Source organism: Pseudopipra pipra, chromosome W (assembly GCF_036250125.1).
Source record: "Pseudopipra pipra isolate bDixPip1 chromosome W, bDixPip1.hap1, whole genome shotgun sequence".
NCBI classification, from domain to species: domain Eukaryota; kingdom Metazoa; phylum Chordata; class Aves; order Passeriformes; family Pipridae; genus Pseudopipra; species Pseudopipra pipra.
The window spans coordinates 18,974,734-19,002,267 of record NC_087580.1 but is presented as its reverse complement, the minus strand read 5'-3'; the positions used below and the strand labels follow the sequence as shown (position 1 = coordinate 19,002,267).

The 27,534-nt window shown below is 56.1% G+C and overlaps 1 protein-coding gene and 1 long non-coding RNA gene across 2 annotated transcripts; both read right to left on the bottom strand.

Annotated features, from left to right (window-relative positions):
* Positions 1-3,814: 3,814 nt before the first annotated feature.
* On the bottom strand, positions 3,815-13,016 carry LOC135406435 (uncharacterized). Its single transcript, XR_010426248.1, has 3 exons — positions 12,861-13,016; positions 11,413-12,671; positions 3,815-10,907 (listed from the first exon to the last, which is right to left on the bottom strand). It is a non-coding gene; the product is annotated as an uncharacterized LOC135406435 (long non-coding RNA).
* Positions 13,017-13,099: 83 nt separating this feature from the next.
* On the bottom strand, positions 13,100-15,400 carry LOC135404899 (serine/threonine-protein kinase pim-2-like). The gene is made up of 4 exons (XM_064639628.1): positions 14,671-15,400; positions 13,805-14,465; positions 13,283-13,459; positions 13,100-13,134 (listed from the first exon to the last, which is right to left on the bottom strand). Exons 1-4 carry the CDS (start codon positions 15,316-15,318, stop codon positions 13,100-13,102), a joined length of 1,521 nt encoding a protein of 506 aa, XP_064495698.1. The 5' UTR covers positions 15,319-15,400.
* Positions 15,401-27,534: the final 12,134 nt, after the last annotated feature.

Below are 27,534 nucleotides of genomic sequence, written 5' to 3'. Positions count from 1 at the left end.
AGTTAAATGACATTTGAAAAAGGGAAAATCCAAGTTAGTGGGTGCAGCTGCTCTGTCATTCCTGGGTTTTGGTGTCATTGTGTCACTCAGGGATCCTGAGGAGGGTGAAGCCCTTCTGTGCAGGACATGGAGATGGTCCCTGGCTTGTCCAAATGCATTAAATGCTGCTGCTGAAGGAGCCCCCCCAGTGATTTTATCTGCATTGACCCCCTGGAGCCCACGGGCACCTGCTCCTGCCTGGACAGAAACCAGGAGTTTCCTTGGACTGGTGTCCCCCAGGAAGGACGTTTTCCCCCCTGTTTCTGAGGCTTTTAATAGTCTTTGATCAATAAATATTTCTCCATGTGATTTCTCCTGTGGTGTCTTCTTGAAGCCTGAAGCAAGCAGAGGAGGGGATGCCAAAGATCCGCCCTCCCCTCTCTATTGTCACTCTGCACCCCCCAGGCCCTTCCTCTGCAGTGTCCTGTCTCCCTGGACATCCCCCCTGGAACTTGTGCCCTTCCCTGCTGGCACGGGTGGGCACACCCCCCATCCAGTCATGTTCCCAAGCGCTGCCAGGGCCACCTGGGTGACCAGCAGGACATGAGTGGGGGTGGCTTGTGAGGGAGTCCCCAAACTCTCCCTGTCCCCAGAGAGCAGAGCCACGGGGAACAGGGCAGGTCCCCCAGCAGGTCCCACTGCAAATGGCCTGGTTTGTGCTCCAGGGAGGAACAGGCAAGGACCCAGCTTGGGAGAAGATGCTCCAGGAAAGGACCAAGAGGGTCCAAGACACAGGATTTGGGGCAGGAACACACCTTAGTGCCCCCTCACATACATGTGGTGTGAGTGAGAACAGCCCAGGGCAGAAACACCCACCTGCCCGGGGGCCCCAGCAGTGGGTCAGCACCAGGCTGCAAACAGGGCAGGGCAAAACTTGGCCCTGCAGACCCCACAACTGAGGCCAAAGAGAGACCAGCCAGGCCACCACCCCCAGCCCAGCCTATTGCACCTCCGGCCACAAGAGTGGGGACCAAAGCTGTGCTTCTCCTTCCTCCTCTGCACCCAGGAGCCACAGCCCGGGGCACGATCCTGCCCCCAGCAGCACAGACTGCCAGGTCCCTGAGCCCCTGGGGCAGGAGCTCCTCGGGGTGCAGCCCCTGGGCCCTGCAGCACCACAACCTCCTGTAGGGCTGCCCCTGCCTGGGCTCCAACTGCCCAGCATGAGGGAAACCAGGAGCCAGAGAGCAGAGCTGGGGGCCTGCAGAACATCAGCATTCCCTGCCCTGCACAGCCAGGACAGTTTTCCAGAGCTCACTTAAAACAGCCCCTCCAGAACTTTCAGGGTGTTCCACAGGGCCCAGTCAGTCCCAGGATGATCCCAGTCAGTCCCAGGATGATCCCAGTCAGTCCCAGGATGACCCCAGTCACTCCTGGTCTCTCCCAGTATATCCCAGTTGCCCCCAGCTGCCCCCCCACCCCGAGCTGCCGTCGGACGCCGCCCCCCAAGATGCTGACGGGGGTCGGGGGCTCCGTGCTGGGGTTCCTCTGCCTGGGCCTGCATGGAATGAAGGGGCCAAGGTGACACTGCAGGGCCTCCTGGAACCAAAGAACCCTGAGACATTTGGGAACCTCCTGCAATCAAGGGACAATTGGGAGCCTGCAGGGCCTCCTGGAAAAAAGGGACCCTGAGACACTGTGGAAACTCCTGGAATCCAGGGGCCTTTGTGACATGGGGGCCTCATGGAACCAAAGGAACCTGGAAACATTTGGGAAGTTGTGGAATCAAGGGACCATTGTGACACTGCAGGGCCTGATGGAATTACAGGCACACTGGGACACTGTGGCAGGACATTCCCCCCTGGAATGGGACCAAGACAATGCCCTATTTGCAAATGTATCAGTGCTGGGCTGAGAGGGGCCCAGGCCAGGCCAGGAGATGTTGGAACCAGTCTGGGTTCAACCCTGAATTAACATCCTGATGGTGAGGCAACCCCTGGAGTCCAAGGGCTGTCAGTCCATCACTTTATACTATAAAGTTCCAGTCCCCTTTCCCAGGGGCAGGTTCTTCCAACATAACCCCTCTTGGGGTGTATGGTTGGAGATTCCCCCCTTGGCTGGGGAACCCCCCTCAAGGTCAGTCCTCGAGGGTGAGCAAAAGAGATCTCCCCAGGAGCCTTGGTCTGGGGGAGTTACATCACATGTCTACTTAATAATCATTTATTTTTTGCCAGTTTTAGTATAATTCCTTCAATTATATTGTACTTATCCTGTACTACTGGTAGTTTTAGTGTTTATATTGTGTAGTAAATAATTCTGATTAAAATTTTTTGTCTGTTCATCTGTGATAATGATGAGTTCATTTTATATCAATATATCTGATTTTCCATCATTAAAACCTGCAGGACAAAAGTGGTTCAATCACAGCTCTGTAATTCCTTAAATTCCAACCCTTGGCATAATCCAGGACTGAGATTGGATCCAGCCGCCCCCAGGCTCCTCTCTGAGCAGGAGTTTAGAAAGCCAGGGAGTCCTTTCTGCACCTCGGGACTCAAGGGCAGGACTTCTTTAATGAACTTTGTCTAAGCCTTCCACTCCCCCCGGCAACAGGGGATGACAGGGAAAAGGGAGGGGAAAGGGGAGAAAAGGTGGGAAAAGGGGGTGGGACCCCTTCAGCTGAGCGGTTGAGGGGGTGGGACCCCCAGAGCAGAGCACGGGGAAGCTGTGGTTTGATGGGATGATCAGAAAGGGGTGGGAGAGAAGGGAAAAGGGGTGGGATCCCCAAAACTGAGTGTGAGGGGGGTTGCGACCCCCAGCCTAAGTGGGAGGGGTTGGGAGCCCCTGGCTGAGCACGGAGGGGGTCTGGAAACTGGGGGGACGTTGGGAAAGAGGAGGGAGAGTGGGGAAGAGGGAGGTGGGACAGAAGGTCGAGGGGTCCCTTTGTGTCCCCCATCACATGAGGCTTGGAGGGATTCCCTGGAGCTCAGGGGGGTTGGATCCACACTGGGGGAGTCCCTGTCCATCCCTGCGGGTCTGATGGGACACGTCACAAGACCCTGCCCTTAAAATGTGGGGCTTTTCTCGTATAAAGTGCTGGACTGTCAGTCAGGTGTGTCCAGGCTGTGCCAGCCCAGCAGCCTTGGAGAAGTTCTCAGGGGTGAATTAGGAATGTTGTCCCATGGAATTAGGGGACCGTTGTGACACTGCAGGGCCCCAGGGAACTCTTTTGCCCGCGACGAGGGTCAGCACAAGAGACACCGACACCAACTTTGGAGAACAAGTGTGTAATTTTCCTGCAGTGCAGAGCAGCAAAGAATGACAAAAGGCTGAGCTCAGTAACGCACCTCATCCTTCCTACCAAGAGTGCCTGGAGTGAGTAGAAAAGCTCCCTGCCCAGTTGCCCTCATCTGTTCCCCTCAGCCAGGCCCGCCCGGCAGCGGGGGAGCCCCGGTCGCAGCCAAGGGTTGGAGAACCCCTCCCGGGCACGGGAAATCCCACCCAGGGCGTCCACTCGTAGGGGAGGGCTCCATCTGTGCTGGGAGGGGGTCCAGCTTTTCTGGCCTTGCAGAAACAAGCTCACAGAGCTACGAGTGTGCAAAACCATCTGGCTCCCTTCTCCTCCTGGGTTCCACCCACAGCCTGGCCAGGGCTTAAGGGGAAAACCCAGGCAGTCAACCTGCCCCATCTGCTGCCAAACAAGGCCACACATCCACTGCCAGGGCCTTGACCACTCTCTAAAGACAGGAAGATAAAGATCACATTTTGCTCACAATCAGACATAAGATTTGATTAAGGAACACATTCAAATATCATTCACTAATGAGCTGAGACTCACAGATCTCACTAAGAAGCACATTTATTTTGTTCAGGGGCAGGTACACGGGGAGTCTTTCCACACTGCATCTTTGACCAACAAACATACACAGTTTTAGCTAAGGAGCAAATACAGGGATAAACAGACTGTTAGGTTGGAAGGTTCATCTAGAGCTCAGCTTTGGCTCAGGGCCTGTTGTTCAGCCTCAGCACTTCAGTGACAGCCACACAGGGCTTTACATGACACACACAGTTTCCAGATTCATTAGATATTCTCCCTTACTTAAGACATAGATGTTACTTTGCTTTACACAGTCAGCCCCCCTATTGCAAGTCCTTAGTTGGTCCTTTGGGGTCTCCTTCAGGGCTCTCTGGTGGGTTTTTTGGTATCTGGTGCCCCCCAAAGTTGAGGTGTCCACTTCTTGACCTCGGTTCTGAGCAGACACAGTGTCATTACCTTTCACCACAAAGACTGGAACGTTTGGGTTTGATCTTCTCTGGGCCCACAGAGCTCAGCTTCCATCCTGTTTGCTTAGTTACATCCCTGATCCAGTTCTCCAGGACCTCTCCAAGATTACAGTTCTCCTTCCTTGGCCATAGAGAAATGTTGGGAGCAGTCTTCTATATCCCACATCAAATCCCCCTTTTTTCAGACTAAGCTCCTGAAGGGATGGAGTGTCTTAGGAGCTTTATTTCATTTTACAGCTCAAGGCATTAGAACAGCTACAGCACTGAATCCTGATGCAAGCTGAAATACAAATGCCCTTCCAGCTTTGGGGCAACCCTTCCCAGGTGTTATTTCCACACACCAATCCCACCCCGTTCCTTTGGGGACCGGCCAAGGATCAGTCATTTCCCCAGCAGGAAGGGTTTGAGGACATTGGGGGTGATTTCCCACAAACGGGCCACTCTCATTAACACAATCCACTTGTCCTGTTCCTTTAGTGGGGGTCACAGCTTTGGACACAGGCAGGATTGTCAGAGGTGGTGGGGGGGTACTTGCACACTGACTGCTGGTCTACTTTTTGGGGAACACAAGTGCTCACCCAGTGACCAGGAATCATTTCTGCCAGAACAGGGAAGGCAGAAATGGTGAATGGCTTCCTTGTCTTTTCAGGTAAAGGAGTGCACACCCAGCAATCCCTTGGAGGCAACACTTGGGTCACGTTTGAGACTGAAAGGAGATGTAAATTTTGCTCCCAAGTCAAGACCCAATTAACTATTGTCAGGAGAGCCAAAGCAGACTTAAGCATTTGGTTTCTTCTCAGACAACCTCTCAATTACCCAAGGGGCTCTGGCCTTTGGAATTCTGCAATAATGCATCCCTGATTTGACTTGCTGTACCACTTCTACAATCAAGTGAGCTCCTCTGTCTGATGACATTCCCAAATGTACCTCGAATCCAGGGATTCTTGGATTCAACAATATTCCACTCACTTCCCCAGCCCAGTTGGTGTGACAAGGAACAGCCTCTGGCCACCCAGAGAAGGTATCCCCCAAGACCAGGAGATCTTTACACCCCCATTTTCTGGGCAATTCAGTCACATCCATCTGCCAACATTCACCTGCAGCATTTCTACATTTTCCATCACCTGTTCCCACTCCAGTGGCAGGGTTTGGATTATTTCTCTTCCACACACCACACTGTTGACTCACTGCTTGTACAGCTGGGGTCAGTTTTGGACCAAGAACCCACTTGGACAAATGTTACAGTGCAGAAACAAATACAAACACAAAACAAGGATCAGTGGAGAAAACAAAGCCAGAGACCAAATGGGGGAACACCAAATAACCCACCCAAAGAGCTGGAAGATCCACACGTCTTAGAGGGACAGGATTCCCCAAAAGAATGCCTTATTATCCAATGGGATCTTCCCCCATCCCAGACCAGTCCAGGGATCTGTGGTCTTCTCCAGGAAAGTCCTGGGGCCGGCGTGAAGATCCAGAGATCCCTCGGATCCACGGGAGATCAGGCAGAGGGTCCCATCTGGGGCCAGAAATGGTGCCCAAAAGCAGCAGAAAGCAAGTCCTTAACCCCAGCTGGGAGGTGTTAAGAAGCAGGCATTCTTTAGGGCAGCGTGCTGGACGCCTGCAGGAGAGTTCTTCTAATCCAGCCTGCTCAGGGACACAGGCAGGGCTTGGGATTACACACACTGATTCCAGAGGCATTGGATATTCCCCCTTACTGAACACATGTCCATTACTGTGCTTTACACAGTCACACCCCTATTGCAAGTCCCTACTTGGTCATTTGGGGTCTTCTCTGGGGGTCTCTGGTGGGTTTTTTGGCATCTGGTGCCCCCCAAAGCTCAGGTGTCTGCTTCTTGACCTCGGTTCTCAGCATCACTGCTTTTCCCCACAGAGACCGTCATGTTTGGTTTGATCTTCTCTGGGTCCCCAGAGCTCAGCTCACATCCTGTTTGCTTGAGTTCCAGCCCTGATCCAATTCTCCAGGACTTCTCTAAGATTCTGTTGTTCCTTATTTGGCCAGAGCAGAATCTTGGGAGCAATGTTCTACTTCTCCCAAACCAAGGCTCCCCCTGCACCAGCCACTGCCAAACAAGGCCAGACATCGACTGCCATGGCCTCCACCACTCTCCAGATACAGAAAGATCAGATTTTGCTCACAATCAGACATCTTTTGTTAAGGAACAGATACAAACAGGATTCACTGATGAGCCCAGACTAACAGATCTTCCTAAGAAGCACACCTGTTTGGTTCAGGAGCAGATACACAGGTGGAGTCCCATCCCACCACATTTGTACCAACAAATAGACCCAGTTTTAGCTCAGGAGCAGATACATGGAGACACAGCCCATTAGGTTGGAAGGTTCATCTAGAGCTCAGCTTTGGCTCAGGGGCTGTTGTTCAGCCTCAGCACTTCAGTGACAGCCACACAGGGCTTTACATTACACACACAGTTTCCAGATTCCTTACAGAGTCTTGCTTACTTAATACAGACACTTGTGGGCAACACTTGGATCACCTTTGGCACTAAAAAGACATGTAAATTTTCCTCCCACGTCAACAGTGTTTGAACTGTTGTCAGAAGAGCAAAACAAGAGTGAAGCATTTTGTTTCTGCAGTCAAGTGGGAACCTCTGTCTGATGACATTCCCAAAGGCATCCCAAATACAGGGAGGATTGCACTGAACAGGATTGCAGTCTCTTTCCCAACCTGCTTAGTGCAACAAGGAACAGCCTCTGGCCACCCAGAGAAGGTATCCCCCAAGACCAGGAGATCTTTACACCCCCCTTTTCTGGGCAATTCAGTCACATCCATCTGCCAACATTCACCTGCAGCATTTCTGCATTTTCCATCACCTGTTCCCACTCCAGTGGCAGGGTTTGGATTATTTCTCTACCACACACCACACTGCTGACTCACTGCTTGTACAGCTGGGGTCAGTTTTGGACCAAGAACCCACTTGGACAAATGTTACAGTGCAGAAACAAATACAAACACAAAACAAGGATCAGTGGAGAAAACAAAGCCAGAGACCAAATGGGGGAACACCAAATAACCCACCCAAAGAGCTGGAAGATCCACACGTCTTAGAGGGACAGGATTCCCCAAAAGAATGCCTTATTATCCAATGGGATCTTCCCCCATCCCAGACCAGTCCGGGGATCTGTGGTCTTCTCCAGGAAAGTCCTGGGGCCGGCGTGAAGATCCAGAGATCCCTCGGATCCACGGGAGATCAGGCAGAGGGTCCCATCTGGGGCCAGAAATGGTGCCCAAAAGCAGCAGAAAGCAAGTCCTTAACCCCAGCTGGGAGGTGTTAAGAAGCAGGCATTCTTTAGGGCAGCGTGCTGGACGCCTGCAGGAGAGTTCTTCTAATCCAGCCTGCTCAGGGACACAGGCAGGGCTTGGGATTACACACACTGATTCCAGAGGCATTGGATATTCCCCCTTACTGAACACATGTCCATTACTGTGCTTTACACAGTCACACCCCTATTGCAAGTCCCTACTTGGTCATTTGGGGTCTTCTCTGGGGGTCTCTGGTGGGTTTTTTGGCATCTGGTGCCCCCCAAAGCTCAGGTGTCTGCTTCTTGACCTCGGTTCTCAGCATCACTGCTTTTCCCCACAGAGACCGTCATGTTTGGTTTGATCTTCTCTGGGTCCCCAGAGCTCAGCTCACATCCTGTTTGCTTGAGTTCCAGCCCTGATCCAATTCTCCAGGACTTCTCTAAGATTCTGTTGTTCCTTATTTGGCCAGAGCAGAATCTTGGGAGCAATGTTCTACTTCTCCCAAACCAAGGCTCCCCCTGCACCAGCCACTGCCAAACAAGGCCAGACATCGACTGCCATGGCCTCCACCACTCTCCAGATACAGAAAGATCAGATTTTGCTCACAATCAGACATCTTTTGTTAAGGAACAGATACAAACAGGATTCACTGATGAGCCCAGACTAACAGATCTTCCTAAGAAGCACACCTGTTTGGTTCAGGAGCAGATACACAGGTGGAGTCCCATCCCACCACATTTGTACCAACAAATAGACCCAGTTTTAGCTCAGGAGCAGATACATGGAGACACAGCCCATTAGGTTGGAAGGTTCATCTAGAGCTCAGCTTTGGCTCAGGGGCTGTTGTTCAGCCTCAGCACTTCAGTGACAGCCACACAGGGCTTTACATTACACACACAGTTTCCAGATTCCTTACAGAGTCTTGCTTACTTAATACAGACACTTGTGGGCAACACTTGGATCACCTTTGGCACTAAAAAGACATGTAAATTTTCCTCCCACGTCAACAGTGTTTGAACTGTTGTCAGAAGAGCAAAACAAGAGTGAAGCATTTTGTTTCTGCAGTCAAGTGGGAACCTCTGTCTGATGACATTCCCAAAGGCATCCCAAATACAGGGAGGATTGCACTGAACAGGATTGCAGTCTCTTTCCCAACCTGCTTAGTGCAACAAGGAACAGCCTCTGGCCACCCAGAGAAGGTATCCCCCAAGACCAGGAGATCTTTACACCCCCCTTTTCTGGGCAATTCAGTCACATCCATCTGCCAACATTCACCTGCAGCATTTCTGCATTTTCCATCACCTGTTCCCACTCCAGTGGCAGGGTTTGGATTATTTCTCTTCCACACACCACACTGCTGACTCACTGCTTGTACAACTGGGGTCAGTTTTGGACCAAGAACCCACTTGGGCAAATGTTTCAATAATTTGCTTCACTCCAAGGAATCCCCTCATGTTCCCCATCCACCAGGTCACAGGAGATTGGCTCAGGGACTATTATTTGCCCACTTGGGGGAACTGCCCAGCCTCCTGGAGCAAAGTTTGCTCTACGGTTTCAAGGAGTTGACAATCCTTAGCACTAGACTCATTTTCTTCTACTGGGAGAAGGATCTCTGTCAGGATCTCTGACCTGGTGGTGGGGAGTTCTGTGCATCCAGAGAATTGTTTTCCATGCCGGACAAAGCTGCCCCCACTGGGAAACAATTCCCAACCAGGACTTTCCAAGGGGCTGTCTCCTAAGTCAGCTCTGCCCCAATACACTTCTCCTCTAGTCTGGAAGCAATCCCGCTCTGGGCTTCCTTTGCTGGGGCTGGGGCAGTTGACAGGTTGCTTCTTTCCTTCCTGGCCCAGCCTCCCTTGTCCTTGGAGAATTCCAAAGCCCACGGAGGCTCCTGGGCTCTGGACTACTTGCACTTTGTGTTTGGGATACCCCATATCCACTCAGCCCAAGGAAATTCCACAGGGCCACAGTCTGACCCCAACGTTGCTGCTCAGCATCAGTGGCATCAAAAGATCATCCCCACACTGCAATAAGGCTCCAAGAGGGTGGGTTTGGACTTCTCCATTCCTCCAGTCCCTTTGCCAATTGAGTTCCAAATATTGGGGCCTATTTTTAAACCCCTGCAAGAGGACCACCAAAGTCAGATGGGTTTTCCTCCCCGGCTTTGCATTTTCCCATTGGAAAGCAAAAAGCTCTTGACTTTCCCAACTCAAAGGGAGACACAAAAAGGCAGTTTTCAAACCTAATGCTGTGAAACATATTAAACCCTCATTTAGGGGAGTTAGCAAAGTGTAAGGATTCACTATGACTGCTTGTATATCTTCTACTCTGTTCTTTACAGCTCTAAGGTCTTGGACTAACTGGCATAGCCTTCCATTTGCCTGCTTGACTGGCAAAACTGGAGCATTCCATTTAGATTCACATTCTTTTCACAAGCAAAATTTCATCAATTGTTCTACAAAGGGTGAGAATCCCTTACAACTTTCTATTTGCAAAGGACATTGCTTTGGCCTCACCAACCCCACTCCAGGTTTCTCTGGAATTCTCACGGGTTCTGCTCTCTTGGATCATGGAGGCACCTCTCCAGCCCATCCTGTTGGAACCACTGCATCCCCAAGTGATGGTGGCAGATGGATTACTTCTGCTTTGGGAGACTCTCATGCAAAACTAGAAACTTCCACAGAATTAGGCTCTGCAATAATAACCTATATTGGACCATTTTTCAATTGGATTGTGGCATTTCATTTTGCCAAGAGATCTCTCCCAAGCAGAGGCTTTGGGGAATTGGGGAAATACAAAAACTGGGGAGCCAACCACTGTTTTCCCAATTTCAAAGCCACAGCATTAAAAATGGCCCAGTTTCCCAATTCCCTGGCACACCAGACAATTGTTCTAGAATTGTCCCTTGAGTTTCATTTCCCTGCATTTAACACAGAGGAACAAGTTCCCACAGCCACAAACAATTGTGCTTAGCTTGGCTGGAACCAGATGTTCTGATGGGGAAGAATCCTCTGGTGCCCCCTCAGTCGTCTTCAGTGATGCCACGAGAGGGTTCGGAGGGTTCTGAAGTTTCAGTTGCGGACAATCCCATTTCCAGTGTCCATCTTTCTTACAGGATGCACAGGGACTGATCCCAAGTCTCCTGGGGGGATGTTTGAAGCAGGCTGCCCACGCTCTCATCCTCTTCCTCTCCCCGGGGCACCATTTCCTCAGGGATTTCTTCCAGAACTGCAACTCCAACCTCCAACAATGTCCCCAAATTAGACTGATCTTGTCCCTCAGCTTGATTTTCCTTTCCGGGCTCACACCAAGGGCTCTGAGGGCGCTGCATTCACACCACAATCTTTCTGCCCTTTCACACGTTCTGCAAAGGGAAAAACACAGCACCAGACATAACCTCCTTCCACTTCTGTTCCCCTTCTCAAACAGCATCAACTGGAACAATGGATTCTAATTCAGTGTTCCAGAACAGCCACCCATTGATTCCAACACTCCATTAAATTCTCCCTGGGAGCTGTTCCTCCGGGGGGGGCCGCCAATCTTCATCCAATATTGCAAAATGCAACCAAGGGGGGACTTCTTCCAAATTCCCCCTTCAGATTGCCCACTTCCCAGCTCTAAACAGTAGACCCAAAATGGTACAATACAGAAACAAATACAAGTACAGAACAATAGTGATCCATAAAACAAAGCCAGAGACCAAATTCCAGAATACCAAAGGACCCACCCAAAGGGCTCGAAGATCCACAGGTCTCAGATGAGCAGGATTCCCAAAATACCAAAGAACCCCCCAGTGCGCTGAAAGATCCATACGTTTGACATGGGCAGGATTCCCCAAAAGAATGCCTTGTTATCCACTGGGATCTTACCTGTGTCCCAGACTGGGCTGGGGATCTGTGCTCTTCTGCAGCAAAGTCCTGGTGCTGGCGTGAAGATCCAGAGATCCCTCGGATCCGCGGGAGATCAGGCAGAGGTGTCCTGTCTGGGGGCCAAAAATGATACCCAAAAGCTGCTGAGATACAGCTCGAGCAAGCTGAAAACTAAACTGTCATTTGGGGTCATCCCAGATCGATTGGATTTCAGCAATTACTCAACACAGGTGCCACCTCCTCCAGCCAAGCCCAGGAGATCAACCTCCTCAGCAGCTGCAAGAGCGGGATGTTCATGTGCCTGCTGCCATCTCCCCAAAGCCATTATCCCACTGCTGCTGACAAGATGGGCAAGATGAGCATCTACCTCCCAAGATCTGCTGCCGCAAGAAGAGCGTGTCCCAAAGGATGTCCTCAGCCTTCTCAGAGGGGACGTCAGATCCTCTCCAGGGATGGTCCCAGCCCTTCCCAACCCGGACTGGGCACCAGCTCCAACTCTTCCCTGGAAAACAAACAACAAATTCATGAACAGAGATTACAAACCAAAAGTGGAAACAAGAAAAAAAGGTAAAATGTTAACCTTCTGTCAGGGTTCTGAGGAAGGCCCAAGCCCTGCAGGCCAAAGAGAAACCCCACCTCCTCCAGCTGAGGAAAACCCAGGCCTTCTCCCTGCCCTGCTGCACTGGCCCAAAGAAAGGCTCCTAAGCCAAGGCAGCCCAAGCCTTTCCTGGCCTGCAGCCCAAAGCAGCTGGTGTTCTGCAGCCCCGCCTTTGCTCCCCCCACGGGGGTTTGTTTTTGGCAGGCTGGCTGCCCCTGCCCCAGCCCCGCCCAGCAAAGGGGCAGTGGCAGAGGCTGGGGGCAGAGCCGGGCTCCCATTTCACACCCAGCCCAGAGCACCCGCCCGCCCTCCTGCCAAGAAGCAGCTTGGCAGCCGGCTGAAGAATTCCTCAGGTTCCCCATCAGCAAAGGGGGAACCTTCGGTGCCCAGCCAGGCTGAGCAATGCCCGTGTCCGGGAGCACCCCCTGGGTGTGGACTCATCTGCAAACGGCGTGTGGAGCACGGCTTGGAGGAAGGGGCCAGAATCAAAGGCCATCCTCTTCAGCTCGCCGGCGTCCAGGTCAACTGAGAGCTTGTCATCCCTGACATCGTCCTCGATGTCTCCAGCAGCAGGCCCACCCGGCACAGCTTCTCCAGAGGCCCCTTCTCCTTCCCTGGGGGCCAGACCAGGCTGTCAGCGTTCTGCTGAGGGCCCAGCTGTCTGTGAAGCGGGACGAGCAAAACCAGGTTGGATGGTGGCCACCAGCACTTGGGAGACCGGGTCTGCAGCCCAGCTCCAGCACAAAGAGGGGCGTGTTCCCATGGGATGACCCCCCCCCAGTGCTACAGGCTGACAAAAAAGTCTGGTTTCCTTTGGTTCTTATTGCCAAGAGATGTGTGGAGGTGTTACCTGCCAGGCCCCGGGATCAAAGGGAGCACGTGGATCTCTCCCGTCTTCTAGGGCAGGGGAATGCCCTGCACCCAAGGATGGCACAACAGGTCTTCCAGTGCTGGCCTGTCCGAGGGGCGGATGGACAAACACCACCTGATAAGGTGCTGGCAACCTGGGGGGAAAATGGCCGGTCAGTTGGAGAAGGATCCTGTCCCCTCTGTCCCACTGTCCACGTGCCCAGGCTGTGCTGGCTGTGCTCAGAGCTGTGCCCAAACTTCTCCATCGATTCTCCCTTTTGGAGGAGAGCAGGATGGCAGGACACAGGCCACCTCCTCCAGCCACCCATGGGACACAAACAGCTTCAAGAGCGGCGTCCTCGTGAGCCCGCTGCCCTCTCCCAACACCGTTATTCCCCCCGTGCCACAAAGATTGGTATCCACCTGGAGAGACCCGTGCTGGGAACGGGAGCTGGGCCCAGATGGTGTTGGGGCCTTTGCGGAAAGGGTGCTTCCCGCAGACCATCTGGTAGAGCAGGATGCCCAGGGACCAGATGGTCGCCTCCTCGCCGTGGTAGCGCTTGAGGTAGATCCACTCTGGCGGGCTGTATGACAGTGTTCCTACGGAATACAGACGCAGTTCAGCAGGTGGATGCTGCCTGCTCCCAGAGCCTCACCCCAGCAGCCCTGGCAATGTGGGGCCTGCCCCAGTGGCACACGCTGTGACCCACTGCCTTCTCGCCGGCCCCTGACTCTTGGTTACAAACTCTGGGTTGGAGAAGAAGCCGCTGGTGTCCAAGAGGGCAGCGGAAGCCCTGGCAAGGCCCAACCATTTCATGCAAGGGAAAAACCCACCCAGTGGTGGGGAAAAGCCGTGCCTTCTCCCCGCCCCACTGCACTGCCCCCAACAATTCATCATAAGCCAAGGCAAACAAGGCGAGCGGAGCAGCCCAAGCCCTTCCTCGCCTGCACACCAAGCCATCTGGTGCACAGTTCTGACCCCCTTCTCTGCTACCCTCACGGGGGTTTTGGTCAGGCTGGCTCCCCCCTGCCCCAGACCCAGCCCGGGACAGGGTGGGTGGCACAGGCTGTCGCCAAGGCCGGGGCCTGTCTCACAGTAACCCCCAGCCCCATCCAAAAGCAACTTGGCTGAAGAACTAATCCTGTTCCCCCTCGGCCAAAGGGGCAATCTCCACTGCCACACCCGGGCATGGCCATGCGATGCCCGGCACCAGGAGCATCCCCCGGCTGTGGGCTCACCTGCAAACTGGGTGTAGACCGTGTCCTTAAGGAAGGTGCCACATCCAAAGTCGAGGAGCTTGGCCTCGCCGGTGGCCAGGTGGAGGAGGATGTTCTGGGGCTTGATGTCCCGGTGCAGGACGCCGCAGCTGGTGCAGTGCCGCACGGCCTGCAGCACCTGGCGGAACAGCCCCCACGCCATCTCCTCCGGCAGGAACCCCCACGCCCTCAGTAAGCGAGAGAGGTCCTGAGACGGCTCCGGATGCTCCATCACCAACAGGAACCCGTTGGGGAGCTCGAACCACTCCAGCAGCTGGATGACCCCAGGGAAGCCATTGGACACCTTGTCCAGCAGCACGATCTCCAGGGGGGCCCGGGTGCCGTCGGGCTGCGGGGGGACCACGGGGTCGTCAGTGGGGCTGATGCCGTGCCTGTCTGCCTGCTCCCCCTCGGCCAGCCCTGGATGCTCCCCGTCCCCCACCGAGCCCACGCCCACTCTCCCTCCAGGTGTCCCGGCGGCTTCCACCCTGCCGGGCCTCGGCTCGTCCCCGCCCGTCCCGCCCCGCTTTCTGCCGCTGGCCCCGCTCGCTCACCAGCTCGCCCCAGCGCCGGATGCCATCCCGGGACACGGCTTTGATGGCCACCTGCAAGCCGAGGGGAAGGGCGGGTTGAGCTCGCCGCCCGTCCCGCCCTCCTCCTCCTCCTCCTCCTCCTCCTCCTGCTGCACTCACCGGGGCTCCGTCCGCCAGGCAGGTCCCCGCGTAGACGCGGCCGAAGCCGCCGCTGCCCAGCAGCGAATGCAGCCGGTAGCGCTCGTGCAGCGGCTCCTTGGCCTTCGGTGCGGGCGAGACGTGGCCGTCAGCGCTGGGGCCGGGGCCCGGCACGGCCCCCGAGCGCCCCTCAAGCGGCCCGGGCCGGGCTTCCCCAGCCGCAGCGGGCAGCGGCGGCTCGCTGCCGGCGGCCGGGCTGGCGAGCGGCGGAGCTCTGGCCGGGGAAGCCGCCGAGGAGGCGGCAGCGGCCGCGGCGCCCGCGGCCCCCGCCGGCCCCGGCAGGCGCCGGGCTCGAGCCAGGCGGAGCCAAGGGGCGGCGAGGCCGAGCCCGTCCCACAGCCAGCCCCACAGGAGCGCCCAGCAGCGCCACAGCCGGCGCGCCGGGAGCCGGGCGAGGGCGAGACCGCGCCGGGCCGCCCAGGGCCGGGGACGGGGCGGCCCCGCCCGGCACAGGGGAACGGCCGGGGCCATGGCCCGGGCCGGCAAGGGGAGGGGGGACCGGGAACGGGACAGGGACAGCGGGAGTGGGACACTGGCACAGGGACACCGGCAATGGGACACCGGCACAGGGACACTGGGACAGCGGGACACCGGGAGAGGGAGAGGAGGACGAAGAGCTCGAGCAAGGAGAGCCCGAACAAGAGTCAGAGCGAGAGCGCGTCGCTACAGTCGCTGCTGCTGCCGCTGCTGCTGCCGAAGCGCAGGGGCCGTTGGTCCGTTGGTCCGTTTGTCCGTTCCCCGTTGGCCCCCGCGAGCCCCGGGGGCAGCCCCGGCCGCTCCGCTCCCAACCAGCCCCGGCCGCAGTCACGGAGCTCCCCTTCCTCCCGCCCCCACGCCAAGACCACGGCCTTTTGGAGCTGCTTCACTTTAGTTCAACTTCTTGGCTGCCAAGTTTGCAACTTCCCGCCGCTGCTCGGACCCCATCCCGCCCGCTCGGCCCGCGCTGCTGTCGCTTCCTCCCAGGCCAGCCGGGCTCGGCACTTGCCCCTCAACTTTGGCAAGGGCTTTGCTCAGTGAGGAGCCCCGGCACGTCCGGCCAGCGCCAGGCAGAGCCAGCCCCGGGGGAGGGCAGAGCAGGAGCATCGGCAGGGGAAATGCAGCCCTTTGGGGTCAGCGCTGCTCCCCGACCACACCAGGGCTCTTCCTGTTCTCCCGCCTGGTTTGAGGGAAAATGGGCAGCTGCACAGAGGATCAAGCAGAAGAGAATTAGAAGACTCTTCTTGCTGCCCTTTGGATGCCAGTCCCTCCTAAGAAATGCAGGCTTAATTTGGAATGGACACGATGGAGCAGCTTTTTCAGCACCCAATATTTAACAGCTGCCTTTCAGGGAACAATGGGAAAAGGGGGGAGAACGGGAGAAAAGGGGGGCTGGGACCTCCAAAGTGAGCGAGGAGGGGGCTGAGACTGTGAAACCGAGCAGGGCACGGGGAAGAAACACCCCCAAACCGAGCTGGGGGGGAGCTGGGGACGGTGGGGATGATGGGAAAAGGGTGGGAGAGGGGAGAAAAGGGGTGTTGGACAGTGGGCAGGGGGACAGAGGGCAGGGGGTTCCCACATGGGTCTCCCCTGTCCCCCATCACTTGAGCCCTGGAGCGGTTCCCTGGGGCTCTGGGAGGGGGCAGATCCGCCCTGGGAATGTCCACTGCTTCTGTAACCCTTTGTGTGCTTGCTCTGGTGACGATTGTGCACAGGTGCCCAACCCCCCTGTCCAACCCTGGGGGGCTGATGGGGGGACTCCCCCACCCAGTAACTGGTGCTGCAGCAGCTGTGGGGCAGAGGGGGGTGGGAAAGGGGGGTCCGGGGTGGCCCCCTGAGCTCCCAACCTGCTGGGGGGGCTGAGGGCTGCTGGGGGGGCACCCCCTGACCTGTGTCCCTGCACACCCAGGGCTGTTCCAGGTCCTGGGAAAAGCCGAGTGAACGGCCCCGACCGGGAGAGGTTCCTGCCCGGGTACATCTCCAACTGGGAGCAGCTCAGGCACTTCAGCAGAGATTTGGGCACCTGGGGGGGACACCCCGTGTGGGGAGACCCAGGCCAGGCACTGGAACAGCCAAGGGGAGTTCCTGGAGAACAGACAGGATCAGGGGGACATGAACTGCTGGCACAACTACGAGAATGTGGCCCCGTTTGCCCAGGCTGGGAACCCCCATTTTTGGGGTAATCTCCCCCACATCCCACCAGAAACTCCAAATCCTCCCAAATATTCCCCTGGATCTCCAAATGACCCCAAATGCCAGTAAAATGGTGGGGCTTTAGATGTCTTTGTTGAATGTCTTTGTTTTAAATTCAACAAATCAGCTCTTCCCACTGAATTTCCCAGGTCAGTTTGTGACCCCATGGATGTTTCTCCCACTGTGTTCACCCAGGTGCCTGTGGGGAACCAGGAGGATGTGGAGACCACCAGCCAGGTGTCTTCCCAATGTGGGAAGACATCACTCCTCCAGTGGGTGATGGAGTTGGAGCAGCAGACAAAGCTCTTCCCACAGTCGAGGCACCTTTAGGGCTTCCCTTACTGGTGGGTCCGTTGGTGTGAGGTCAAGGCAGAGCTCTGGCTGAAGCTCTTCCCACACTCCCCACACTTGTAGGGCCTCTCCCCGCTGTGGATGTGCCGGTGGCTGACGAGGTGGGAGTTCTGGATGAAGCCCTTCCCACAGTGGGTGCAGAGGAAGGGCCTCTCCCCTGTGTGTGTCCGCTCATGCAGGAGGAGATTCCCGCTGGTCTGAAACCTCTTCTTGCATTCCAAGCACTTGTAGGGCCGTTCTCCAGTGTGGGTGCGCTGGTGGCAGATCAGGTTGGAGCTGCAGATGAAGCTCTTCCCACATTCCCCACACATGTAGGGCCGTTCCCCGCTGTGGGTGCGCTGGTGGCAGATCAGGTGGGAGCTCTGGCTGAAGCTCTTCCAACAGTCCAAGCACTTGGAGGGCTTTTTCCTGGTGTGAGGCTGCTCATGGACATCCAGGTCAGGGCTCTGGCTCAAGCCCTCGTCGCCTTCCCGGCACAGGGTGGGTCTTTCCTCCTCAGAGCACCCTGGGCTGGCTTTGGAGACCCTCCTCCTGGGGTACCTTCGTGGCTTTCCCTCCCCGCTGCCTTCCTGCGCCGTGGAGCCCTTCAAAACGGCCTCTCCCACCAGGCTCTGCCGGGGGGATTTGTCCTCCGGGCTCTCCGTCCTCAGCTCGGGGCCTGGGGCAGGAGGGAAGAAGGACAGGGAGGGGATTTGCCTCCGGCCCACAGGGAAGGCCAAGGACATCCCCCCAACTCCGGCCTCGGCAGGACGGTGGCGGCAGCGGGGTTGTCCTGCAGCCGGGGGTGATGCTCAGCTGGGAGATACAGGACAAGACAGGGCAAAGGGGCACTGACTTCCTCCTCACCTGCCTGGGGTCCTGGGGCATCTTCCTCTTCCTCGCAGCCCCCTCCTCCATCTGGCCAAGGTTTGGGAAGGAGAAATCCTGCTGTGTGGGGAAAAACAAAGTGTGAGTGCATTGGCTTGTGGGTTCCTCCTGCCCAAGGCCATCTCTAGATGTTACTGGGCGGCTTCTGGCCAAGAAAACCTCCAAACCACCAAGATTCAGCCCAAAACAACCCTCTCAGCAGTGGAGTTCCCCCTCGCTGGTCCATCCACTTTGGGGTTCTGGGGTCCCTCCTGGGTGGGCTGCTGGAGGTCTCACATGTATTGGGGAACCCGCTCTCCAGGGTTCCCGCCCTCTCTGGGCTGCCGGAGATCCCGGGAATCCCAGGGGTCCTTCCTTTATGGGCTCCTCACTTTGCCATTCTGGGGATCCCCCTTCTCTGGGCTGCTGGGGGTCCCGGGGGTCCCGGGGGCTCCCCTCTCCGGGGGCCCTTTTAGGGTGGTCGGGGGGTTTCGGGGTCCCAGGGTCCCTTCTCCCCTGACTCTCGCCTTCGGGGTGCTGGCGATCCCAAGGTGTCCAGCCCTCTCTCCAGGCTGCCGGGGGTCCCGGCTCCCCCCACCGCCCTCGCTGCTCCCCCCTCCTCTCCAGACTGCCGGGAGTTCCCCCTCTCCGGGCCCCCGTTTCAGATTCCAACCCCCGCCTGTCCCAGGGGTCCCCAAAGCCGGTGGGTTTGTCCCGTGTCCCCCCCACTCCCCGCCGGTATCCGGCGATCGCCACGTGGCTCCGGGGACCCAACATCCCCCTGCTCATCGTCGGGGCTGTGCCAGGAACCCACCCCGGGACCCCCAAAAAACACCTCCCGGGGATCCCCAATATCCCCCCAAGGGGCATTTGCGGCTCAGCTTTGGGGTCCTGCAAGACCCAAACATCCCCCTGCAGCCCAAAAAAAATCCCAGAGTGCCTCAAGATATTTGGGGCGAGCTCCCCCTCCCCGGTCACCTGCGGGATGCGGGGGGCGATGCTCCCGGGACGCGGGGGCTGCGGATACAGCGGGCGGTGCATCCACGTGCGTTCTTTCTCCTCCTCCTCCTTCCCCTCCTTCCCCTCCCCCTCCTCCTCTCCCTCCCTCTCTTTCTCCTCCCCTCCTATTCCCACTCCTCCCATTCCCGTGGGAGCTGGGGCAGGTCGGGATGGGGCAGCGCTGGGCTCTTGGCCGCTCCCGCCCGCACTCGGCCCCCGCCGCAGCCGCCACGGCCGGGACGGCGCGGGGGGGCCCGGCCTGGGCACCCCCCACCTCCCCTTTGCCCAAATTCCCGTCCCGGGGGGCGCTGGGGCCGAGGGGGGACCCTGGGGGGGTCCGGGGGGAGCGCTGGGCGCTGCGGGTCTGGCTGGCAACTGATGAGTCATCAGCGCTGCGGGCTCGGATTGGCTGAGCACTGCTTTGGGGGCGGGGCTGCAGGAAAGGGGGTTCTTTGCAGGGGAAGACATTTGGAGCTGGAAGGACTCCAAAGCTGACTCTGTGTCTGAGGAGGAGTGCTAACAGGACCAAAGAACGTGGACCAAATTAGCCAGTTAAGGATAGACTACTAATTAGAGTCTTAATTAATGAAGAGAATTCATTAGTTCATTAATTGGGGTAAATTAGAAGCAATGAACATGAATTTGTTTGTTTGTTCAAATGTAGAAATGTGTGAAAAGTCTGGAAAGGGACAGGTGGGGCTGGAATGATTGGCTCCCTGTCTCTGGGAGCCAGAACAAAGCAGTGCCTGGCTCACCAACACTTCCCAGGGGCGTTGGAGGGTTTCATTTCTTCCCAACGATTTTCAGGGACAATTCTTGGTGAGCCAGGTGGGACAATGCTGTCGACCCTCCAGGGATTCCGGGACCCTGAGGACTCCAGCGAGCAGTGAAAATATTCTTCTGGGAGATCTCAGTCCCTGGATCTGGTGAGTTCAAAGCAAGATCCCTGGAATTTTATTAAGGCATTGCTGAGCATAGAAAAGGTATACCTAAGCATCCTAGAAATGGAGCTCTAGAACAGAATAGAATAGAATTGGGTTGTGAAAGTGATGCTAGAACTGTAAAAGAAGGAGTGTGATATTTGGCTTATGAGAAGAAATCCCTACTGACTGAGTGAAAGGGGTGGGTTCCAGGCCCCAGGTGTGGTTCAGGGGGTGGGTTCCAGGCCCCAGGTGTGGTTCAGGGGGTGGGTTCCAGGCCCCAGGTGTTGGTCAGGGGGTGGGTTCCAGGCCCCAGGTGTGGGTCAGGGGGTGGGTTCCAGGCCCCAGGTGTGGTTCAGGGGGTGGGTTCCAGGCCCCAGGTGTGGGTCAGGGGGTGGGTTCCAGGCCCCAGGTGTGGGTCAGGGGGTGGGTTCCAGGCCCCAGGTGTGGGTCAGGGGGTGGGTTCCAGGCCCCCCGTGTGCTTTGCCCACAGATCAGTCACACACAGAGCTCTTGCCCATAGAGCTGCTTTGGGGAGGGCTTTGCTCAGGGAACTGTGTTTGTCAAACCCAATGGTCAGTGCTGGAGAAAGTGAAGTGTTTGGGGAGTGTGTGTTACTGGGAGTGTGTGTTATAGTATTAGAATCCTGTCTGACTCAGGGATGCCCATAATAGATATAAAAAAGGAAAATTCACTTGCTGTAAGTGTTAAATGCAGTAGTTTGTTCTTGGGTGCATTTTAAAGCATTTGATGCACATTAAATATTTGAAGGAAGGTAAATTGCCACAGCAGCTGTTAAGTTGGGATTGTGTGTTCAGAGCATTCTTTAGTGTCAGCTTTAGTGTTTGCAGGGGTTGGATTTGTGTTAATTGTGCCAATATTCAATTAGTGATTAGTGAATTAGAGATTCAGTTTGTGGATTATAATACGGTTTTTCAGTTGCTGTTGTTTTGTCAGAGAAAAGAGAAGTGAACTGAAATCTCTAGATTTGTTCTTTGAACTGAGCAATAGTCAGGGTTTGGGAAGGTGTGGTTTTATGCCAGGGAGCAGCAGCAGCTGGGGAGGTTCCTCCAGCTGCAGGGGAAGGAGGCAGAAATGGTCCCAGTGAGAGAGGAGCAGAGGAAAGGATTTGGGTTTGGAAAGCTTTGGAGGGTTTAGTGTGAGAGCAGGGATTTGGAATGTGCGTGGGGAAGGGACAAACAGGAGCTGCCACAGCCTGGACTCCCCCCAGGGCTCCCGGCCAGGCAGGAAGGCTCCTGCCCTTGGAAGGTGTGTGGGGGCCCAGAGGTGTCATCCCCAGCTGAACCTCTGCTCCATGGACACTGGGGAGGGAGAACATGGATTTCTTGGGAGATCCTGGAGTGGCGTGTTGGGTTTGAAATAAGAGTAAAGGACAATTTAGTCAGAAATGATTCCTGTTGTTGGTGGCACAGGGCAAAAGGAAAATGGGCCTTTCTTTCAACCATTAAAATTTGGAATTGGTAAATGGGTGTTGGCCCTTCAAATTCTTTCTGTGCCTGACTGTGCTGTACCATTCCTAGGCAAGAGATGGATTTAGTGAGTTAAATGACATTTGAAAAAGGGAAAATCCAAGTTAGTGGGTGCAGCTGCTCTGTCATTCCTGGGTTTTGGTGTCATTGTGTCACTCAGGGATCCTGAGGAGGGTGAAGCCCTTCTGTGCAGGACATGGAGATGGTCCCTGGCCTGTTCAAATGCATTAAATGCTGCTGCTGAAGGAGCCCCCCCAGTGATTTTATCTGCATTGACCCCCTGGAGCCCACGGGCACCTGCTCCTGCCTGGACAGAAACCAGGAGTTTCCTTGGACTGGTGTCCCCCAGGAAGGACGTTTTCCCCCCTGTTTCTGAGGCTTTTAATAGTCTTTGATCAATAAATATTTCTCCATGTGATTTCTCCTGTGGTGTCTTCTTGAAGCCTGAAGCAAGCAGAGGAGGGGATGCCAAAGATCCGCCCTCCCCTCTCTATTGTCACTCTGCACCCCCCAGGCCCTTCCTCTGCAGTGTCCTGTCTCCCTGGACATCCCCCCTGGAACTTGTGCCCTTCCCTGCTGGCACGGGTGGGCACACCCCCCATCCCAGTCATGTTCCCAAGCACTGCCAGGGCCACCTGGGTGACCAGCAGGACATGAGTGGGGGTGGCTTGTGAGGGAGTCCCCAAAGGCTCCCTGTCCCCAGAGAGCAGAGCCACGGGGACCAGGGCAGGTCCCCCAGCAGGTCCCACTGCAAATGGCCCGGTTTGTGCTCCAGGGAGGAGGTTTTATCACAAGCAGGGGTTTCCAGGGCTGCCTCGTGCGCAGACACCTGGGGGCCATTTTGTTTGGAAAGCTGAGGAGCCATTTTGTGGTCAGGGACTGGTGGGCTGCTTGTGGTTCTGCTTAAAGTTCCTGATTGCTGCTGCTTACAGTCCTGCCTACCTGCTGCTCCACACAGCTCTGTTGGGGTTGCCCATTGCTGCTCATTGTTGCCTACTGCTCCTGACAGTTCTGCTTCCTCACTGCTGCAGTGCCAAGGTGAGCCGGGAAGAACGTGAGGTGGTGGGAGCAGCCTGGGCTCACTGCCAAGGGACCGTGCGGCCGGGGCAGGGAAACAACCTGACAGGGGGATGGGGACAACCAAGGGACTGCAGCAGAAAGCAAAGATGGCCTGTGAAGGAAGAAAAGAGCGAGGCCTGGCATGGGAGGAGCGAGGGAGTGGTTCTGCAAATCGAAGGCTCTTAAAAGGGCTCGTCCCTCCCATCCTGGGGGTGCTGGAACCTGGTCACGAGTTGGGTGCACCCAACGCTGTTAATAAAGTTCTTTGTTTCACTTATTTGGCCATCTCCGAAATTTTAATGAGAGCTATTTCTCCCAGGGCAGGAGAACACACCTTAGTGCCCCCTCACATACATGTGGTGTGAGTGAGAACAGCCCAGGGCAGAAACACCCACCTGCCTGGGGGCCCCAGCAGTGGGTCAGCACCAGGCTGCAAACAGGGCAGGGCAAAACTTGGCCCTGCAGACCCCACAACCGAGGCCAAAGAGAGACCAGCCAGGCCACCACCCCCAGCCCAGCCTGTTGCACCTCCGGCCACAAGAGTGGGGACCAAAGCTGTGCTTCTCCTTCCTCCTCTGCACCCAGGAGCCACAGCCCGGGGCACGATCCTGCCCCCAGCAGCACAGACTGCCAGGTCCCTGAGCCCCTGGGGCAGGAGCTCCTCGGGGTGCAGCCCCTGGGCCCTGCAGCACCACAACCTCCTGTAGGGCTGCCCCTGCCTGGGCTCCAACTGCCCAGCACGAGGGAAACCAGGAGCCAGAGAGCAGAGCTGGGGGCCTGCAGAACATCAGCATTCCCTGCCCTGCACAGCCAGGACAGTTTTCCAGAGCTCACTTAAAACAGCCCCTCCAGAACTTTCAGGGTGTTCCACAGGGCCCAGTCAGTCCCAGGATGATCCCAGTCAGTCCCAGGATGACCCCAGTCAGCCCTGGTCTCTCCCAGTATATCCCAGTTGCCCCCAGCTGCCCCCCCACCCTGAGCTGCCGTCGGACGCCGCCCCCCAAGATGCTGACGGGGGTCGGGGGCTCCGTGCTGGGGTTCCTCTGCCTGGGCCTGCATGGAATGAAGGGGCCAAGGTGACACTGCAGGGCCTCCTGGAACCAAAGAACCCTGAGACATTTGGGAACCTCCTGCAATCAAGGGACAATTGGGAGCCTGCAGGGCCTCCTGGAAAAAAGGGACCCTGAGACACTGTGGAAACTCCTGGAATCCAGGGGCCTTTGTGACATGGGGGCCTCATGGAACCAAAGGAACCTGGAAACATTTGGGAAGTTGTGGAATCAAGGGACCATTGTGACACTGCAGGGCCTGATGGAATTACAGGCACACTGGGACACTGTGGCAGGACATTCCCCCCTGGAATGGGACCAAGACAATGCCCTATTTGCAAATGTATCAGTGCTGAGCTGAGAGGGGCCCAGGCCAGGCCAGGAGATGTTGGAACCAGTCTGGGTTCAACCCTGAATTAACATCCTGATGGTGAGGCAACCCCTGGAGTCCAAGGGCTGTCAGTCCATCACTTTATACTATAAAGTTCCAGTCCCCTTTCCCAGGGGCAGGTTCTTCCAACATAACCCCTCTTGGGGTGTATGGTTGGAGATTCCCCCCTTGGCTGGGGAACCCCCCCAAGGTCAGTCCTCGAGGGTGAGCAAAAGAGATCTCCCCAGGAGCCTTGGCCTGCGGGAATTATCAAATGTCTACTTAATAGTTATTAATTTTTTGCCAGTTTTAGTATAATTCCTTCAATTATATTGTACTTATCCTGTACTACTGGTAGTTTTAGTGTTTATATTGTGTAGTAAATAATTCTGATTAAAATTTTTTGTCTGTTCTTCTGTGATAATGATGAGTTCATTTTATATCAATATATCTGATTTGCCATCATTAAAACCTGCAGGGCAAAAGTGGTTCAATCACAGCTCTGTAATTCCTTAAATTCCAACCCTTGGCATAATCCAGGACTGAGATTGGATCCAGCCACCCCCAGGCTCCTCTCTGAGCAGGAGTTTAGAAAGCCAGGGAGTCCTTTCTGCACCTCGGGACTCAAGGGCAGGACTTCTTTAATGAACTTTGTCTAAGCCTTCCACTCCCCCCGGCAACAGGGGATGACAGGGAAAAGGGAGGGGAAAGGGGAGAAAAGGTGGGAAAAGGGGGTGGGACCCCTTCAGCTGAGCGGTTGAGGGGGTGGGACCCCCAGAGCAGAGCACGGGGAAGCTGTGGTTTGATGGGATGATCAGAAAGGGGTGGGAGAGAAGGGAAAAGGGGTGGGATCCCCAAAACTGAGTGTGAGGGGGGTTGCGACCCCCAGCCTAAGTGGGAGGGGTTGGGAGCCCCTGGCTGAGCACGGAGGGGGTCTGGAAACTGGGGGGACGTTGGGAAAGAGGAGGGAGAGTGGGGAAGAGGGAGGTGGGACAGAAGGTCGAGGGGTCCCTTTGTGTCCCCCATCACATGAGGCTTGGAGGGATTCCCTGGAGCTCGGGGGGGTTGGATCCACACTGGGGGTGTCCCTGTCCATCCCTGGGGGTCTGATGGGACACGTCACAAGAACCTGTCCTTAAAATGTGGGGCTTTTCTCGTATAAAGTGCTGGACTGTCAGTCAGGTGTGTCCAGGCTGTGCCAGCCCAGCAGCCTTGGAGAAGTTCTCAGGGGTGTCACCTGTTTGTTCCTTTGCCCGGGGATTTTCCCAGCTCTGCCACATCTTCCCCTCCCTCTCAGGATGTTTCCCTTTGGAATTGAGGAGTCAGGCTGGTTTCAGCATTATTCAACCCAAAAGCAGCGTGACTCCCCTTCTTCATTTCCTGCCGGGGGTTTTGCAAACAGGGCCTTGTTGGAGTTGTTTTACCCCATTCCAGGCAAAGCATCCTGCTACAGGACCCCCATGGGACCCCCTACGCCCTGTCTCACCCTTTCCCTCACTGTCCCACCCGTTTCTCACCCTCCCTGCAATCCCCTGCTCCCCCCACAGCTCGGTTTGGGGGTGGCCCCCTCCCCCACCCTGCTCAGTTCAAGGTCTCAGCCCCTTCTCACTCACTTTGACGATGCAAAGCTCGTCCCTTTTCCCCCCTCTCCCACCCCTTTCCCGTCAGACCCCCAAACTCCAGCTGCCCCAGTTGCTCCCACTAAATCTGGGAGTCCTACCTCCCCCTTTCTCTCAGTTTTGTGGGTCCCACCCCCCTCCTTCTCCATTTGGGGACCCCAGCTGTTCCGATCCGCTTCGATGCAGAGGGGAACCAGGTTCTAAAACACTCCCATAAGCCAGGTTAAGGCACAAACGAGGCCAGATGCTGGATCCCAAAACGAGAATTCAACTTTGTTTTGGAACACAAAAGAGCAGAGAGAAAGAAGGGAGATAGGGCAGTGGGACAAGCTAAGGGGAACTGTTAAAAGCACAGGACAGGAGTTAGCAGCACCAGGAAGTGCCGCTGCCTTGCAAGCTGGTAGATCTCTGCTGGGCTTCTGCCCTGGTCGCCTTGTAGCCTCCGAGGAACGAACCCAACCCGCAGGGGAAGGGGGTGGCAGCAGCTCCCGCAGCAGTCCTGCAACAGCTCCCCACAGTCCCCGGGCACGGCCTTAAATCCCCTCGCCGTGGGACCCCTGGATGCCCCCTGGCCCCTTCACCAGGATCCAAGCAAAGGTCTCCTGGCACCGAGATGGGCCCCGAGTGTCCCTTGGCTGGTTCCCCGGTCTCCAAGCGAGATCCGCCGGGCACACCTTCTCCCATTTTTTGATTGTCACAAGTTTTTCTCTGTTTTGCTCCTCTGCCTGCCTCTGCTGGCTTGCTGGGTGCCTCCTGGGGCTTTTGCAAGGAGCTCGGCCCCTGCAGCAGCCCGGCTGTGGCACCAAGGCTTTGGAACTCTGCTAAGGGAAAAGGTGAAGTTGCTGTTGGGCCAATGTTCCACTGCTACTGCTAAGGGAAAATGTGAAGCTGCGGTGGATGGGGAGGATGTGGAGTTGCCCTGGAACTGGCCCAGTTGAATTAAAGTGCAGGTTGAAGGGTCGGTGCTGTTGCTAAGAGAGCAGCCCTGTTGCCGGGGAGCAGCCAATGGGGAGCTGCCCAGAGGCAGCCAATGGGGAAGCTGCGTGGTGGCGCAAAGGGCCAGCCAATGGGAGAGTGCGATGGAGCCAAGTGTCGCCAATAGCCAGCCAATGGGACCCCGAGCGGACGGGCAGCCAATGAGGAGCTGTGGCCGGGAAGGTGCTGAGGGACTGCGCATGCTCTGGGCCAGTCACCGTGGGGGGCTTTTCCCAATTGTCCCCTGTTCAACTCCCTTCAGCCTCCAACCCTGATAATTCCTGGCATCCCCCTGTCACTGCAGAGATCCACGTGGGTTCTGCACTTGACCGCCCTGGGGGAGGGGGTGAGCAGGGCATAACCAAGCTCAGGTGTGGACACCTGACATTTCTGGGGGTACCTAGAAGAGAAACTTTGGGCAAGGTGACTGTGGTTAAACCTGTCTGGCCATCCAGGGACAGCCAAGTTGCTCTCTCACTTTCCCTCCTCAGTCAGACAAGAGGAGAAAAGCAGGTGAAGAAATCCTTTGTCAACAGAAAGGGAGATTAACTGGAGAGAGGAAAGCAAAAAGCAAAGGCCACGTGCAGAAACCAAGAAAACCCCTGGGAGGCAAGAATTCAGTCCATGGAGAGGTTTCTTTGGAAGACAAATGTATTAATGAAGGACATCCACGTCTGCCCCCTGCCCACCTTCCTTTCTGCCTTCCTTTCTCTCAGTTTATTGCTGATCATGCCATCCCATGGAATGGAATATCCCTTGGGTCAGTCCAGCCCAGCTGTCCCAGCCATGTCCCCTGTGAAACACTTGCCCAGCAGAGCCCATTGGGTGGGGGTGGTTGCA